The sequence below is a fragment of the Hyla sarda genome, chromosome 9 (assembly GCF_029499605.1).
Source record: "Hyla sarda isolate aHylSar1 chromosome 9, aHylSar1.hap1, whole genome shotgun sequence".
NCBI classification, from domain to species: domain Eukaryota; kingdom Metazoa; phylum Chordata; class Amphibia; order Anura; family Hylidae; genus Hyla; species Hyla sarda.
The window spans coordinates 16,268,523-16,283,525 of NC_079197.1; the positions used below are offsets into that span (position 1 = coordinate 16,268,523).

General features: G+C 45.1%; 1 protein-coding gene and 1 long non-coding RNA gene across 4 annotated transcripts in view; one reads left to right on the plus strand and one right to left on the minus strand.

Moving 5' to 3' along the window:
• The window catches only part of ENG (endoglin), a 51,979-nt gene that overhangs the window by 10,312 nt on the left and 26,664 nt on the right, over positions 1 to 15,003 (minus strand). For 2 of the 3 annotated variants that reach the window (XM_056540444.1, XM_056540445.1), the window contains exons 3-9: positions 13,453 to 13,590; positions 10,981 to 11,158; positions 8,248 to 8,410; positions 6,874 to 7,000; positions 2,696 to 2,864; positions 1,879 to 2,009; positions 547 to 687 (exon numbers count right to left, since the gene is read on the minus strand). In XM_056540444.1, coding sequence (XP_056396419.1) covers positions 547 to 687; positions 1,879 to 2,009; positions 2,696 to 2,864; positions 6,874 to 7,000; positions 8,248 to 8,410; positions 10,981 to 11,158; positions 13,453 to 13,590 — 1,047 coding nt within the window. Of the gene's footprint in view, positions 1 to 546; positions 688 to 1,878; positions 2,010 to 2,695; positions 2,865 to 6,873; positions 7,001 to 8,247; positions 8,411 to 10,980; positions 11,159 to 13,452; positions 13,591 to 13,880; positions 14,862 to 15,003 lie in introns of those variants that run through there. The other variant, XM_056540446.1, reaches the window with a different exon arrangement.
• The window catches only part of LOC130291562 (uncharacterized), a 30,206-nt gene continuing 18,600 nt past the window's right edge, over positions 3,398 to 15,003 (plus strand). Inside the window, exons 1-3 of the long non-coding RNA XR_008847960.1 lie at positions 3,398 to 3,914; positions 5,431 to 5,548; positions 11,021 to 11,127. This is a non-coding gene — a long non-coding RNA (uncharacterized LOC130291562). The remainder of the gene's footprint in view (positions 3,915 to 5,430; positions 5,549 to 11,020; positions 11,128 to 15,003) is intronic.

The following is a 15,003-nucleotide window of genomic DNA, read 5'->3' on the forward strand; positions in this document are numbered from 1 at the left end:
CTGTCTGTGCAGGTGGATGCACAGAGAAACCCATGAGCACCTTGGCCATTCAGGGCCTCCTACCCGGCTCCACCCAGGTCTGTCTAGTTAGGGAGGAGCGAACTAATTATTGAGTAGTAGGAGTTGAGTCCAGTCTGAGTAAGGTGAAGTCTCTCTTGTGTATGCCTGCCCATACCTCTAATGGGAACAGGTTCCATGTCTATATCTAAGTCTATCTGTTCCTTAATGACTGACCACCAGTATACGGATTTCGGACGACCAGGCCCTTCCTCAGTCAAGTCTGTTCTGCCATGTTCAGACAAGTCAAGGACCAAACCGAACTGTTCCTGTCTGTAAAGTACATTTGAAGTGGTTTCCCAAACCTGGCATGTTAGGTATTTCTTGCCGGGTTCCTGGCACAGGCAACTGCTTATCCTTGGTAGGGAGGGGGTAAACAATTCTGGTGTCACGAACTCTAGTCTACCGACACAACGCCCACTACACATGGATTCTCTGTGTTCTCAGAAATGTAGTCCGGAGATGGTTCTAATGTGTTAGACCACTCACATTGTTTATGATCACATTCCCTGACACCACGGTCCCACACTCCGTCTTTGACGTGGTCAACACGATATGATCATTATGGATTACAGCTGTGCACTGAGGGTCTCCAAAAGATATTTGTTCAGGGCTTTGCAGATTACAGTCCTGAGGAATACAAAAAAGCAATGATTCACTTTCAACAAAAGGTTTACAAAGTACACAATACACCAGGTTACAAAATACACTAGCAGAGTACCCGACATTGCCCGGTCTACCTACCTAAAACTTGAGGGAGAGGAAAAGCAACAACAACGTTCTTGTCCTCATATCCTGTCCTCATAAACCAGTCATCTTCAAACTGTGGCCCTCCGTTGGCTGTCCGGGCATGCTGGGAGTTGTAGTTTTGCAACATCTGCAGGGCCACAGTTTGAAGACCGCTATCATACACAAACCTCATATCTCGACCTCATATCCCATCCTCATATCCTGTCCTCATACCCCAACCTCATATCTCGACCTCATATACCATCCTCATACCCCAAGCTCATATCCCGGCCTCACATCCCAACCTCATATCCCGGCCTCACATCCTTACCTCATATCCCGGCCTGACATCCCAACCTCATATCCAATACTCATATACCATCCTCACATCCTATCCTCATATACCATCCTCATATCCCGTCCTCATATCCCGTCCTCATATACCGTCCTCATATCCCGTCCTCATATCCCGGCCTGACATCCCAACCTCATATACTATCCTCACATCCCATCCTCACATCCCATCCTCATATCCCATCCTCATATCCCATCCTCATATCCTGTCCTCATATCCCGGCCTGACATCCCAACCTCATATACTATCCTCACATCCCAACCTCATATACTATCCTCACATCCCATCCTCATATCCCACCCTCATATCCTGTCCTCATATCCCGGCCTGACATCCCAACCTCATATACCGTCCTCATATCCCATCCTCATATACCGTCCTCATATACCGTCCTCATATACCGTCCTCATATCCCGTCCTCATATACCATCCTCATATCCCGTCCTCATATCCCATCCTCATATACCGTCCTCATATACCGTCCTCATTTCCCGACCTCATATCCCATCCTCATATACCGTCCTCATATCCTGACCTCATATCCCGTCCTCATCTCTCGTCCTCACATCTCATCCTCATATCCCATTAATAATATTCAACATTATTGTGTATGTCCAGCTTTGCAAAATGAAATGGCGTATGGGCCCACAGAATTACAGCTCTTTACTACCCTCATCTTTAATATTCCCACATGCCTGAGCAGCCATGTATGTCAGGCTTCCCCTTCGATCATTTACCGTCATGACTTCTTTGCTTAGTGAGATAGTCAGCTTCTCCTCATTGCACAGTTGTATGGAGGTGCCCAGCTGTTTCTGGCATTGCCCCTCTGGTTGCTGAGTTGTCATTGGTGATTCCACTTCCTCCTTAACTAGGGTCCAGAGAAAAATAAATGAAAGGATTTTTGTAAGGAATATTGTACTCTATTAAATTATTATATTAGTTATCATTACTATTATTATTATATTGGAATATTTTTACTTGTGTGATTTAATATCTGGGCCCTATACCTAACTCAATTGTTACTGTATAGATCAGTGTTTAGCAACCAATGTGGCTCCAGCTGTTGCAAAACTACAACTCCTGGTAGTGGCTGTCAATCACACTTGTCATTAGTGTCACCTCCACTACCTGTCTGTACTGACAGGTGACACTGATGACAGATTTCCTTTAAGATCAAAAAAGTACTCCGGCAAAAATTCACTTATCCCCTTTCCACAGAATAGAGGGATAAGTAGCCCCGGCCAGCGGTCGGACCCCCCGTTATCTCCAGGATGGGACCTCGGTGCTCTCAGGGGTGCATGTTGTGTCGATGATGCCCGAGAGCTGTACTCGGGTCTTTTCGGCACTCCCATAGAAATGAATGGAGTGCGTGCCCGCTGCAGCACGTGTTCCTCACTGAGCGCTGGGTCCTGTCTCGGTGATCGTGGGGGGCCCCAGCTGTCAGACCCCCCGCGATCAGCTACTTATCCCCTTTCCTGTGGATAGGGGATAAATTATTTGTCACTGGAGATCTCCTTTAATAATATATGGTAAAATAATATGTCTCTCTCTTACCACAGGTAACAGGAAGTGTGACGGTCATGGCATTATAGACGTGCATGTATGATACGCTTCTCAGATCCATGCTGCCATTCGTTCTAGCCGTGCGGATAAGTTCATCTTTAGTGTCCGGCAGAAATTGAGCAGGTGTTTCAAAAGGACCCAGGGTACAATTACCAGAGGCCTAAAGAAAAGAGATGAATTTCAGTTTAAAATATATATATGTGACGCCCATCACGCCCCCTCCCATAGACTTGCATAGCGGGGGCGGAGTCGTGACGTCACACAGGGGCGGAGTCGTGACGTCACACAGGGGCAGAGTCGTGACGTCACGATACTCCGGCCCCGTGGTCGCCACCCGGCTGTTTGTGAGCTGGCAGCGGATAGGGGATAAGATGTCTCAGGGCTGGAGTACCCCTTTAAGGAGTAACACACTGTGCAACAAAATCGCAGCAAAATTTGGCACACGATTCAGGTGTAGTTTAAAGGGGTACTCCAGGGAACTAAACCCATAGCCCATCCTTTCCCTATTTGTCTAAATATCATTCATTTCCTATATACAGCAGTTTTCCTCTTTCAGCAGTCACTTACATGCAGGAAGTGTGAGGAAAGCATCATCCAGACAACTACTGTGTCTTGACAGGAGGGTGGGGGCTAGGTCAGTGAGGGGTTTACACAGAGACAAGCACCAAGCAGGGCCGGACTGGCAATCGGGCACACAGGGTATTTGCCCGGTGGGCCTCGACGCAGTGTTTAAAAACTTTTTTTTTTTTCTAAGTTTGAGGCTCCAGACGCTCTTACCCCTCCTCCTGCTGCAGCCTGCAGCCGATTTTCTGGAGGCAAACGTGCACCGCGTAGGCACGATGTCTGCTTGTTCCTGGCGCACAGGAAGAAGTGGAGGCTGGCAAGCAGATGGGAGTCGGCGCTCCTTATCTGCCTCTGACCCCAACATCCGCTGCAACAGATTCCTGGCGGTGGTGGCGTAGCGGATGCCCCGCAGCCCCCGCAGTGCGGGGGGGGTTCCTTCTATGTAGGGACCCCCAGCATTGCCCCCCTCCGAACTAAAATGCCGGAACCCCCCGCCCCAGGCACCTCCCGCACCCCCGGCCTGCGCTGCTGTAGCACGGGCCTTTGCTTTGGCCTACCCAGGGCACTAGAACTTCCGTGCGGCTTAGCGATGCCTCAGGCCATGGATCCCCGGGACCTGATCACCCTGAACTCCCGGCGTATGCAGGTGAGGAGGCCGAGGACTGGGGGGGAGGAGGTTATGTATCATGTGTATGTATGATGTTTGCATGTATGTGTTATGTGAGGTGTGTGTATGATTTATGTGTGAGTATATGTATTATGTGTGTATGTATTATTGCATTTGTGTATGTATGATGTGTGTACAGTGTGTATGTATGTAATGTATGATGTGTGTAGTGTGTATGTATGTAATGTATGATGTGTATTTAATGTATGATGTGTGTACAGTGTGTGAGTATGTATGTAATGTATTATGTGTATGTAATGTATGATGTGTGTGAGTATGTATGTAATGTATGATGTGTATGTAATGTATGATGTGTGTCAGTATGTATGTAATGTATGATGTGTGTACAGTGTGTATGTATGTATGTAATATATGATGTGTATGTAATGTATGTACAGTGTGTATGTATGTAATGTATGATGTGTGTACAGTGTGTATGTATGTAATGTATGATGTGTATGTAATGTATGTACAGTGTGTATGTATGTAATGTATGATGTGTGTACAGTGTGTATGTATGTAATGTATGATGTGTATGTAATGTATGTACAGTGTGTATGTATGTAATGTATGATGTGTATGTAATGTATGTACAGTGTGTATGTATGTAATGTATGATGTGTGTACAGTGTGTGAGTATGTATGTAATGTATGATGTGGGGGCTGCGTCTGGTGTATGTCTGATGTGTGTGTATATGTATGATGTGCGTATATATGTATGATATGTGTGTAGAATGTGTATGTATGATGTGTGTGTATATGTATGATGTGCGTAAGATGTGTGCGTATGTATGATGTGTTTATGTATGAAATGTATGAATATGCATGATGTGAGTATGTATGATGTGCATGTATGTATGATGTGTGTAAGCTAGATAGATGTATGTATTATGTATGTATTTATGTGCGATGTGTGTATGTATTTTACGCATTTTACATGCGGAAAAAGTGGTCTGGAGGAGAAGAGAAAAGAGAGGCCTGGAGGATGGAGGAGGACAGAGGGGTCTAGAGGAGGACAGAGGGCTCTGAAGAACGAGGATGGAGGAGGAAAGAGGGGTCTGCTGGAGAAGGACGGAGGAGGACATAGGGGCCTGGAGGAAGAGACAGAGTTGTCAGGAGGAGGACAATGGAGGAGTAAAGAGGGGTCTGAAGGAGGATGGAGGAGGAAAGATGGCTCTGGAGAAGGAGGACATAGGGGTCTGGAGCAGTAGGATGGAGGAGGACAAAGGGGTCTGGAGGAGGAGAATGAAGGAGGACAAAGGAGAATGGAGGAGGAGGACAGGGATCTGGAGGAGGAGGACAGAGGGATCTGGAGGAGGAGGACAGAGGGGTCTGAAGGAGGGGGATAGAGGAAGACAGTGCAGGGGTGGGATTAAGCTGATCTGGGAAGAAACAGTGTGTGGCAGTATTATTATAATGGGTACAATGTGTGTCAGGGTTCTTTTCAGGGGGCACAGTGTTTGGCAGTGTTATATTAATTATTTTTTTCATGTAGAGGATAAGGATCTTCTGGCAAAGTGAGGAGCCAACGATGTCCTGACGTCATACTCTGCAGAGAAGATGTAGCTGGATGAAGTCCTGGTGTCTGGACCAACAGAGAAGACGTCACTCAGGTCACTGATATATTCTATTCTCCTGACTGTCCCATCAGATGTAGTGACTGATATTGTGTATTCTCCTGACTGTCCCATCAGAGCTATAGTCAATTTTAAGTTCTGCAGGGATGATGGATTAAACTGTTCCCCAATCTGTGGCTCTCCAGTTGTAGCAAAACTACAACTCCCATAATTCCTGAGGTTCAGGGGCCTCAGCAGTCGGAACGCCACCCAATAAATGGGCTGCTTATTCTAAAATGCCCGGGCCTATTTTTGATCCCTGTCCCGCCCTGGCACCAAGTGATTCCTGGCTTCACAGCTCCCCTCCCCTCTCTGTGTGCCTGAGAAAAGCTGAGTGAAGATTGCTGTAGATCCTTTCACTAACTACTGCCATTCAAAGCATAACATGATTTATTGCTGGAGGAAGGATAAAAAGACCTGTACAGTGTGTGTGAGCTGCAGTGTGAACATGCACACAGATAGTGAAAGCAGTTGGCTGGAAGCCATTACACAGAGCTGCACTGACTTCTGGGAGTTGTAGTCTGTGCAGCAAACAAGGAAAAAAAAGTATTTAGGAGACAACAGGGGCCAAAGGAGCTGCAAAAACCACATGGGTACCTACAGTGGACACAGAACAGGTATTGTGGTGGCTTTGGGGCATTTTTATTTTTCTTAAGCCAACTAATAGTTGTTGTAAACCCAAAGATGTGCCAGATTTATGAAACAGCCTAAGCCATTGTGATAAAGCTGGTGCATTCTCAGACTGTCTAGTAGAAGTAGGCTGGGTTCACACTACAGAATCTCCAACCAGGTAAACTCCTGGTGGAGATTCCAAAAGCGTCTGGAGCCGATGTATTCTGTGCAATATCCGTCCGTAAGAAAGCTCTGCTGTTGAAATTTCATAGTGTGCACCGTGCAGCAAAATCCCAGTGACAGCAATGCACCGGAATTTCCAAGCGGAATTTTAAAGCAGAATTCTGCTCAGAAATTCTGTAGTGTGAACCTGGCCTTAGACACAACAGGGCACATTTACTAAAACTGTCTATGTACAGCACTGGCCTACTTAAGGTATTGCCCTAGAAACAATGCTCTATAATACAGCATAAGGGTAGGGTCACACATAGCACATGCGCAGCATATTTGACGCTGCGGATGCACTGATGACCATCCATAAAGTGAGCCTCCTTCTGTGCCAGTGTGTCCTGTGTTGTCTGCATAAAACAGATGGTTCAGATGTTTTGGGCTTCCCGACCTCCTCTAGTAGCCCGCCATAAGCAGACTGGATGGGCCCTAATTCTCATATGGGAATAACCCTTTAAAAGGCAATGTCTACTAGATCTTACCATTATTCCCACAGCTTCCAAGACCTGAACGTTCCAGTTGTAGCCTTTCTCGCTCTTCAGATATATCATGGGAGGCTTCTCACATGGACCATTAGCGATGGCCACATTGACATATATTACCTTGTGACTGCAAAGCAACAGAAAGGAATATTTATTATACATTATTGCCCCGGAATAAAGCTACATTTTCAAAAAGTTTTAAAGGGGTACTCCGCCCCGAGACATCTTATCCCCTATCCAAAGGATAAGAGATAAGTTGTCATATCCCGCCACTTGGCCCTTCACGATCTCTGTGCAGCACTGAAAGTTAGAGCGGCCATGGTCGTGACGTCACAACATGCCCCATCATGACATCACACCATGCCCCCTCCATTCATGTCTATTGGAGGGGGTGTGACGGCGAAGTACCCCTTTAAAGGGCTACTCCGGTGGAAAACGTTTTTTTTTTTTTTTTTAAATCAACTGGTGCCAGAAAGTTAAACAGATTTGTATATTACTTCTATTAAAAAAATCTTAATCCTTCCAGTACTTATTAGCTGCTGAATACTACAGAGGATATCCATTTTCCTTACAAGCAGAGAGCTTCAAAGTTAGAAAAATGCTAAATTTTCATTTTTTTCATCAAATTTGGGGATTTTTCACCATGAAAGGATGCAAGTTACCACAAAATTTACCACTATGTTAAAGTAGAATATGTCACGAAAAAACAGTCTCTTGGAATCAGAATGATAAGTATAAGCATTCCAGAGTTATTAATGTTTAAAGTGACAGTGGTCAGATGTGCAAAAAACGCTCTGGTCCTAAGGTGTAAAATGGCCTGGTCCTTAAAGGGTAACTCTCATTAAAACTAATTTTTGCTATTGCACTCCTTATGGTAAATGAAAAATATTTCTAATATACTTTGCTTAAATTTTTTTTTAGTTTTCTATGTTTTATTTGTGCTTAAAAAATCTCAAGAGCACATTTTCCCCCAACTCATACACAGACTTTGGACCAAAGTCCGAACACAGGAAGTGCAGCCTGAAGTGCTGAGGGGGGGGGGGGGGGGTGTGTCCAGCCTCATCCAATCATAGCTCCTCTCACACATAACTGCCATATGCTGTTGGCTGGACACCCCCCCCCCCCCCCCAGCACTCCAGGCGGCACTTCCTGTGTTCGGACTTCGGTCCAAAGTCTGTGTATGAGTTGGGGGAAAATGTGCTCTTGAGATTTTTTAAGCACAAATAAAACAGAAAACCTCATTTTTTTTTAAACAAAGTCTATTAGAAATATTTTTCTTTTACCATAAGGAGTGCAATAGCAAAAATTAGTTTTAATGAGAGTGCCCATTTAAGGGGTTAAAGAAACTATCTGCGAGAACTCACTGCGGTGTACCTTGGAGGAGGGTGCTGATGGGTGACATGTACGATGTAGGCGTTTTTTACAGGTTTGGTATTCGTCAGGGTGCACATCTCTGTGTCCACAGGACCGACCACTTGGAGAATGTTAGCAGCATGGAAGTCGTCCTGCAGCTCACACGTCTCCGGTCCAGTTTTATCTATAAAGAAATAAATCAAATGCAAAAGGGAAAGAAAAATGAGCAGCCAGTTGTTTAGTTAAACCAATTCTGCTAGAAATACCAAGGGGATCACATGGATCATCCCGATCAGCTGGGGAATCCTACTGCAAGTGCAACATTTCCACTCAGCGCCTCCACAGGAGAAATTAAAGGGGTACTCCGCCCCTAGACATCTTATCCCCTATCCAAAGGATAGGGGATAAGATGTCAGATCGCTGCGGTCCCGCTGCTGGGGGCCCCTGGGATCCCCGCTGCGGCACCGCTCTCTCATTACAGCACAGAACGAGTTCACTCTGTGCGTAATGACGGGCGATACGGGGGACGGAGCAGCGTGATGTCATGGCTCCGCCCCTCGTGACATCACGGCCCGTCCCCTTAATGCAAGTCAATGGGAGGGGGCGTGACGACCGCAGCGCCCCCTCCCATAGACTTGTATTGAAAGGGGCGGGCAGTGACGTCACGAGGGGCGGAGCTGTGACGTAACGATGCTCCGGCCCCTGTACTGCCCGTCATTACGTGCAGAGCGATCTCGCTCTGTGCTGTAATGAGAGCGCGGTGCCGCAGCGGGGATCCCAGGGCTCCCCAGCAGCGGGACCGCGGCGATCTGACATCTTATCCCCTATCCTTTGGATAGGGGATAAGATGTCTAGGGGCGGAGAACCCCTTTAAGCATTACACAGACCCCATTGAAATCAATGAGCTGTCCTTATAATCTGTGGATACGAGAGACATTCTTAGGAGCTTCTCTCCTTTTTGGCCAATAGGTTATGTGTGATACCGCTCCTCAGTTCTCATGAAGAGAATGAAGCAATGTTGTAATAGCACACACAACCTGAAGACAGGGGTGGTGCTGTTTTAGAAAGAAATTAGCTCTGTTTTTCTATTCCTGGATAAAATGTATCAATGTATTGTAGGAATTTTGACATAATAACATTTTTTTTAAATGTGTACATTACTGAACATTAAATGAAAAAGTATTACTAAATAAAAATTATTATAATGTCATAATAATAATAATTCTAAATGATATATTCCCTCTAAGGCCATGTTCACACTACACCTCCGGAATTTTCGTGTGGAATCCTGCATTGGAATTCTGCCAGAGATTCAGCCACCGCAGGGTCCCATTGTATGCAACGTAATTCTGCTGCGCTGTGCACACAGCGGAATTTCCTCCCCAGATGTTTTTGGCGCGGAAATTACGATTTCAGTGTCTGCAGAAAGAATCTTCTTTCTGTGGAATCCGTGCGGAATACATTGCCCTCTGTGAGACATTATTTGACATATTCTGCACATACCTATATCTGTTTTGTAAAAATCAGATGGACGCAGAGGTACGGTATGACCTCACAGACATAGTCTAAGGCGGACATGACCTCACAGATATAGGGGGGGTATTTATCAATTTTGCCTGTTGAAAGTTTCTTTTTACCGTTTTTTTTTTTTTTCACTTTGGTTTTCGTGGACATGCACCAAATTTATCATTTGGTGCAAGTTGTTAGTAATTTTGGCGCAAATGTTGAAATCAGCTGTTCACAGCGCCTTTTACACAGAACTTACCGCCACAGAGGACGCGTATTTTACCCTGTAGAGCAGCCATTTTGGCGTCCCTCCTGCAGTATATCAGCAAGCGACATGAGTTATTTTCTTTTGTGGGGTTTATAGCCGCCATGTGAAATGGATTTTATTTTTAACTTGAGTAGTTTTTTTTTTTTTTTTACTTTAGTGCTTTACCTTTCCTGAACCTGTGTGGCCATGTCCAATGCCGGCTCAACGGAGGGTGAAGGTCCCTCAGAGACAACTATGTCGCAGGAGGTGTCGCTGCTTTTGGAAAAAAATGTTTTATGTATTTTGACACCTTTACATTTTCTGACATTGCTATGTGTGTTTTCCCTCTGCAAAATGGCGGTAAACTGTGCCAAAAAGCACCCCTAAAGGCGCAAAATTGCGCCAAAGATCGATTGGCGCAAATGATGAATTAGTGACCAAAGTAAAAATCACACACAGGACAGTGTGATTTTGAGAAAGTTTAAAAAATGTTAAAAAGTGTTGCGCCAAAGTTTTTTTCTTAATTTTATATATATATATATATATATATATATATATTCCACATATTGTACATCATTATATATATATATATATATTTTTTTTTCCTTCTTTATTTTATATATATATACACACACAGAAAATCTTCAGCACTCCAGGAACAATTCAAAAGTGATTTATTGTCCCATGCAAAAACAGTGATGCAACATTTCACCGGTCTCTCACCGGCTTTCTCAAGCATCTTGCTTGAGAAAGCTGGTGAGAGACCGGTGAAACGTTGTATCACTGTTTTTGCATGGGACAATAAATCACTTTTGAATTGTTCCTGGAGTGCTGCAGATTTTCTGTATATGCATTGTCTAGAAGGGCTGTGACCGGGCCCTCTCTGCTGGCACCCACTCACCACCACTTACATTTTTGTGTTGTGCTGCCAACTACAAGTTTGTATATATATATATATATATGTTTGAATATTTACTGTTTGCCAATATATATCCGCTCACCCTTCTTCAGATCCAGATATATTTTCTGTGGATTTTTCAGCTCAGCGAAGAAGGTGACTTCTGAGTAATTCGCCTTCGCCCACTGAAGAAGTTCCTCGCTAGTTTCTGGCAGGTTTCCTTGAGTAACAATCCAATCCGGCATATCTGGTAAGTTAATAATGGTAAAATCCACGGAACGCTAACATAAAGAAGGAAATAGAGACAAAATGTAATGGGTAACTCCCAATAATTACAAATCATAAAATCATAAAACAAAACTATAGGCTAATGTTCTCCAATAGAGATGAGCGAACTTACAGTAAATTCGATTCGTCACGAACTTCTTGGCTCGGCAGTTGATGACTTATCCTGCGTAAATTAGTTCAGCCTTCAGGTGCTCCGGTGGGCTGGAAAAGGTGGATACATTCCTAGGAAAGAGTCTCCTAGGACTGTATCCACCTTTTCCAGCCCACCGGAGCACCTGAAAGCTGAACTAATTTATGCAGGATAAGTCATCAACTGCCGAGCCGAGAAGTTTGTGACGAATCGAATTTACTGTAAGTTCGCTCATCTCTATTCTCCAACCAGGGTTCCTCCAGCTGTTGCAAAACTACAACTCCCAGCATGCCCGGACAGCCAACGGCTGTCCGGGCATGCTGGGAGTTGTAGTTTTGCAACAGCTGGAGACACCCTGGTTGGGAAACACTGCTATAGACTATAGGCCACATAATATCAGCCACTGAAAATCAGATACAGATATAGCAGAGCGGTTTGTTAGCGTTGAGCTTGTCTGGCAGCATTGAGTTTATCAGGTGTAGTGGAGCTGTGTTTGTCACTATATCTCATTGGTTTTTACGTAAGAGCTTGAGCGTTATCTGTCCATCCTTATGCCGATACATTTTATGCACAGTTTTCTGCTATACTTTGTGTTTCAGTTCCTAATATTTTACAATATCTTAGGCTGCATTCCCGCTTCGTTTTTACATTACGGGTGCCGCATCCGGCTGGGGGAGGGGCAAACCGTGCGCTCCCGTACCCCAGCCGGACCAGCGCTGAACTCCATTTACTTTAATGAGCCGAACAGAGTCAAACGGTGACTCCGGTCGACTCATATTTGACCCGTATGCGGTTTCCTGGCCGGACCTAAAACCGTAGTATACTACGGTTTTAGGTCCGGTCACAAAACTGGATACGGGTCAAAAATGAGCCGACCGGAGTCATCGTTTGACTCCGGTCGGATCATTAAAGTAAATGGAGTTCAGCGCTGGTCCGGCTGGGGTACGGGAGCGCACGGTTTGCCCCTCCGCCAGCCGGATGCGGCAACCGTAATGTACAAAACGTGGTGTGAATGCAGCCTAAGCTCGCTGTCAGTTTATAAAGGTGTAGTATGAGAGGAAAAGAGGAGGCTTTGGTTTTGTTTTCAGTTTCATTTTAACGCTCATCCTTAAAGGGGTACTTTGGTGGAAAACAAATTGTTTTAAAATCGAAAGTTCTACTGATTTGTAAATTACTTCTATATAAAAAAAAATCTTAACCCCTCCAGTACTTATCAGCTGCTGTATGCTCCAGAGGTAGTTGTGTAGTTCTTTCCAGTCTGACCACAGTGCTCTCTGCTGACACCTCTGAACTGTCCAGAGCAGGAGCAAATCCCCATGGCAAACCTCTCCTGCTCTGGACAGTTCCTGACATGGACAGAGGTGTCAGCAGAGAGCACTGTGGACAGACTGGAAAGAACTACACAACTTCCTCTATAGTATACAGCAGCTGATAAGTACTGGAAGGATTAAGATTTTTATATAGAAGGAATTCACAAATGTTTAACTAACTGAAAGGGGTACTCTGCCCCTAGGCATGTTATCCCCTATCCAAAGGATAAGGGGATAACATGTCTAATCGCAGGGGGGTCTGTCTCCTGCAACCCCCCCAGAACCCATACCCCCCCCCCCCCCCCTGTCCTCCACTCCACTGATCTCTGGCGTAGCATCCTGTAATCCGATGCACGAAGCGAACACCGCTCTGTGCTGGATGACGGGTGACCACCGCCATCACGCCGCCTCCATTCAGGTCTATGGGGGGGGGGGGCATGACGACTGTGTACTAGCCATCACACCCACTCCCATAGACATGAATGGTCAATGGAGAGGGAATGGCGTGACGTTATGAACATGGAGTCCATGGCTTCCGTGTTCATGAATGCCGATACACCGGCCCAGAGATCGCGGGGGGAGGGGGGTCCCGGCAGCCGGATCCCCCCACCGATCAGACATGTTATCCCCTATGCTTAGGATAGGGAATAACATCTTTAGGGGTGGAGTAGCCCTTTAAGTTGTTTCTAGTATCACTGTACTGTACTTAGAAAAAGTCTATAGGCTCCTAGAATCCCAGTTTCCACATTGTCCCCCATGAAATCCATTATATTGCGCTAATACACACATCCCAAAAGACACAGCTGTCCTTTCTATGACAACAATGGACGATGAGGATTATACTTACAACCAAAATAACTGGACGGATCATGACTTTGCCTGTGACGGTTGCATAGACTCCTGGGGAGTTTGTATTGAGAATAAGCACAGGGGGCTTCTCTGAAATCTTATCTGTGAAGACCTCCAGCTCCACATACGTATAAGACTAAAAAAACAGCACACAAAAAAATCATAAATTAATTTAATGCATAATTAATAATTTTGCTTTACATGTTTATTTATTTTTATTTTTTATTATTATGAAGTTTCAAGAAACAGAGAAAAAAAAACCATACAAGGTGACAACATAGAATTACAATCAATCGTGGTATTTTCCATCCAGGGTGCCTCACGCTGTTGCAAAACTACAACTCCCAGCATGCTGGGAGTTGTAGTTTTGCAACAGCTGGAGGCACCCTGGTTGGGAAGTATTGATCTAGGCAGACTGACTCTCACCAATTCTTGTTGCCCAGTGATAATCTGATTTCAGCACCTGTGCTGATCTGGGCTCGTCTGGAAAGCTTGCCAACATGTTACATCCTAGACACGCATGCTGGGAGTTGTAGTTTTGCAACAGCTGGAGGCACCCTGGTTGGGAAGTATTGATCTAGGCAGACTGACTCTCACCAATTCTTGTTGCCCAGTGATAATCTTTCTTCAGCACCTGTGCTGATCTGGGCTCATCTGGAAAGCTTCCCGACATATGACATCCTAGGCATGCGTGCTGATAGTTGTAGTTTTGCAACAGCTAGAGGCGCCCTGGTTGGGAAATATTGGTCTATAGCACATGTCATGCCTTACGTGTCATGGAGTTATTGAGTCACATTCATTGTCCAACCTTATCGGATAGAACATCATGCAAGGCAAAGTGTTTCATTAGTGTCAAATATACCCTCCTACTTCTAATCTAAGGCCCTGGCTACATATTGACCTTTGTCATGCAACATTATAGCAGTGACAGAAGCTCCATAGGAAAGCATTGAGCTTAACAATTTGTCCTTCTTGAAGGGCTTGTCTTGTAACCCTTTTCAAATAATGCTGGCCTAGTGATTAGTGACCACTGCGGATCAACGTAGTTCTATTTGGCAACCATTAAAATGAAAGGACTGAAGCAGACAATCTTCCAGTGGGCTCACTCACAACTAATACATTGGCCACGGGCCCACCCAGGAATCCACATGCCCCACACTCCAGCACTTCTTTCAACTGTATCTGGCTATTTCCTGTTGGCGTTCCCTCCCTCCAACTACAAGCTCCAGGATTGCTTGTTTGTAAGTGTGAGGTCACTTTTCTCCTTTTCACGCATCAGCCACCCCACCCATTGAAGCACACCTGAGCTGCCTTCCATGCTGTGCTGTAAACAAAAGACCAGTGTTTTCTAACCAGGGTGCCTCCAGCTGTTACAAAACTACCCTGCAGATTCTCCCTCCCAGAAGAGTCTTTCAAATTGAAGCACTGCAATGCTCCTTTGAGCACCTGACCAGTGATGTAATGTCTCGGGCCGCACTGAAACCTGAAAAGACAGTCATTTTGCATGCGGTTTAAAATAAACATTGGGGCAAAGATCACATAAGAATCA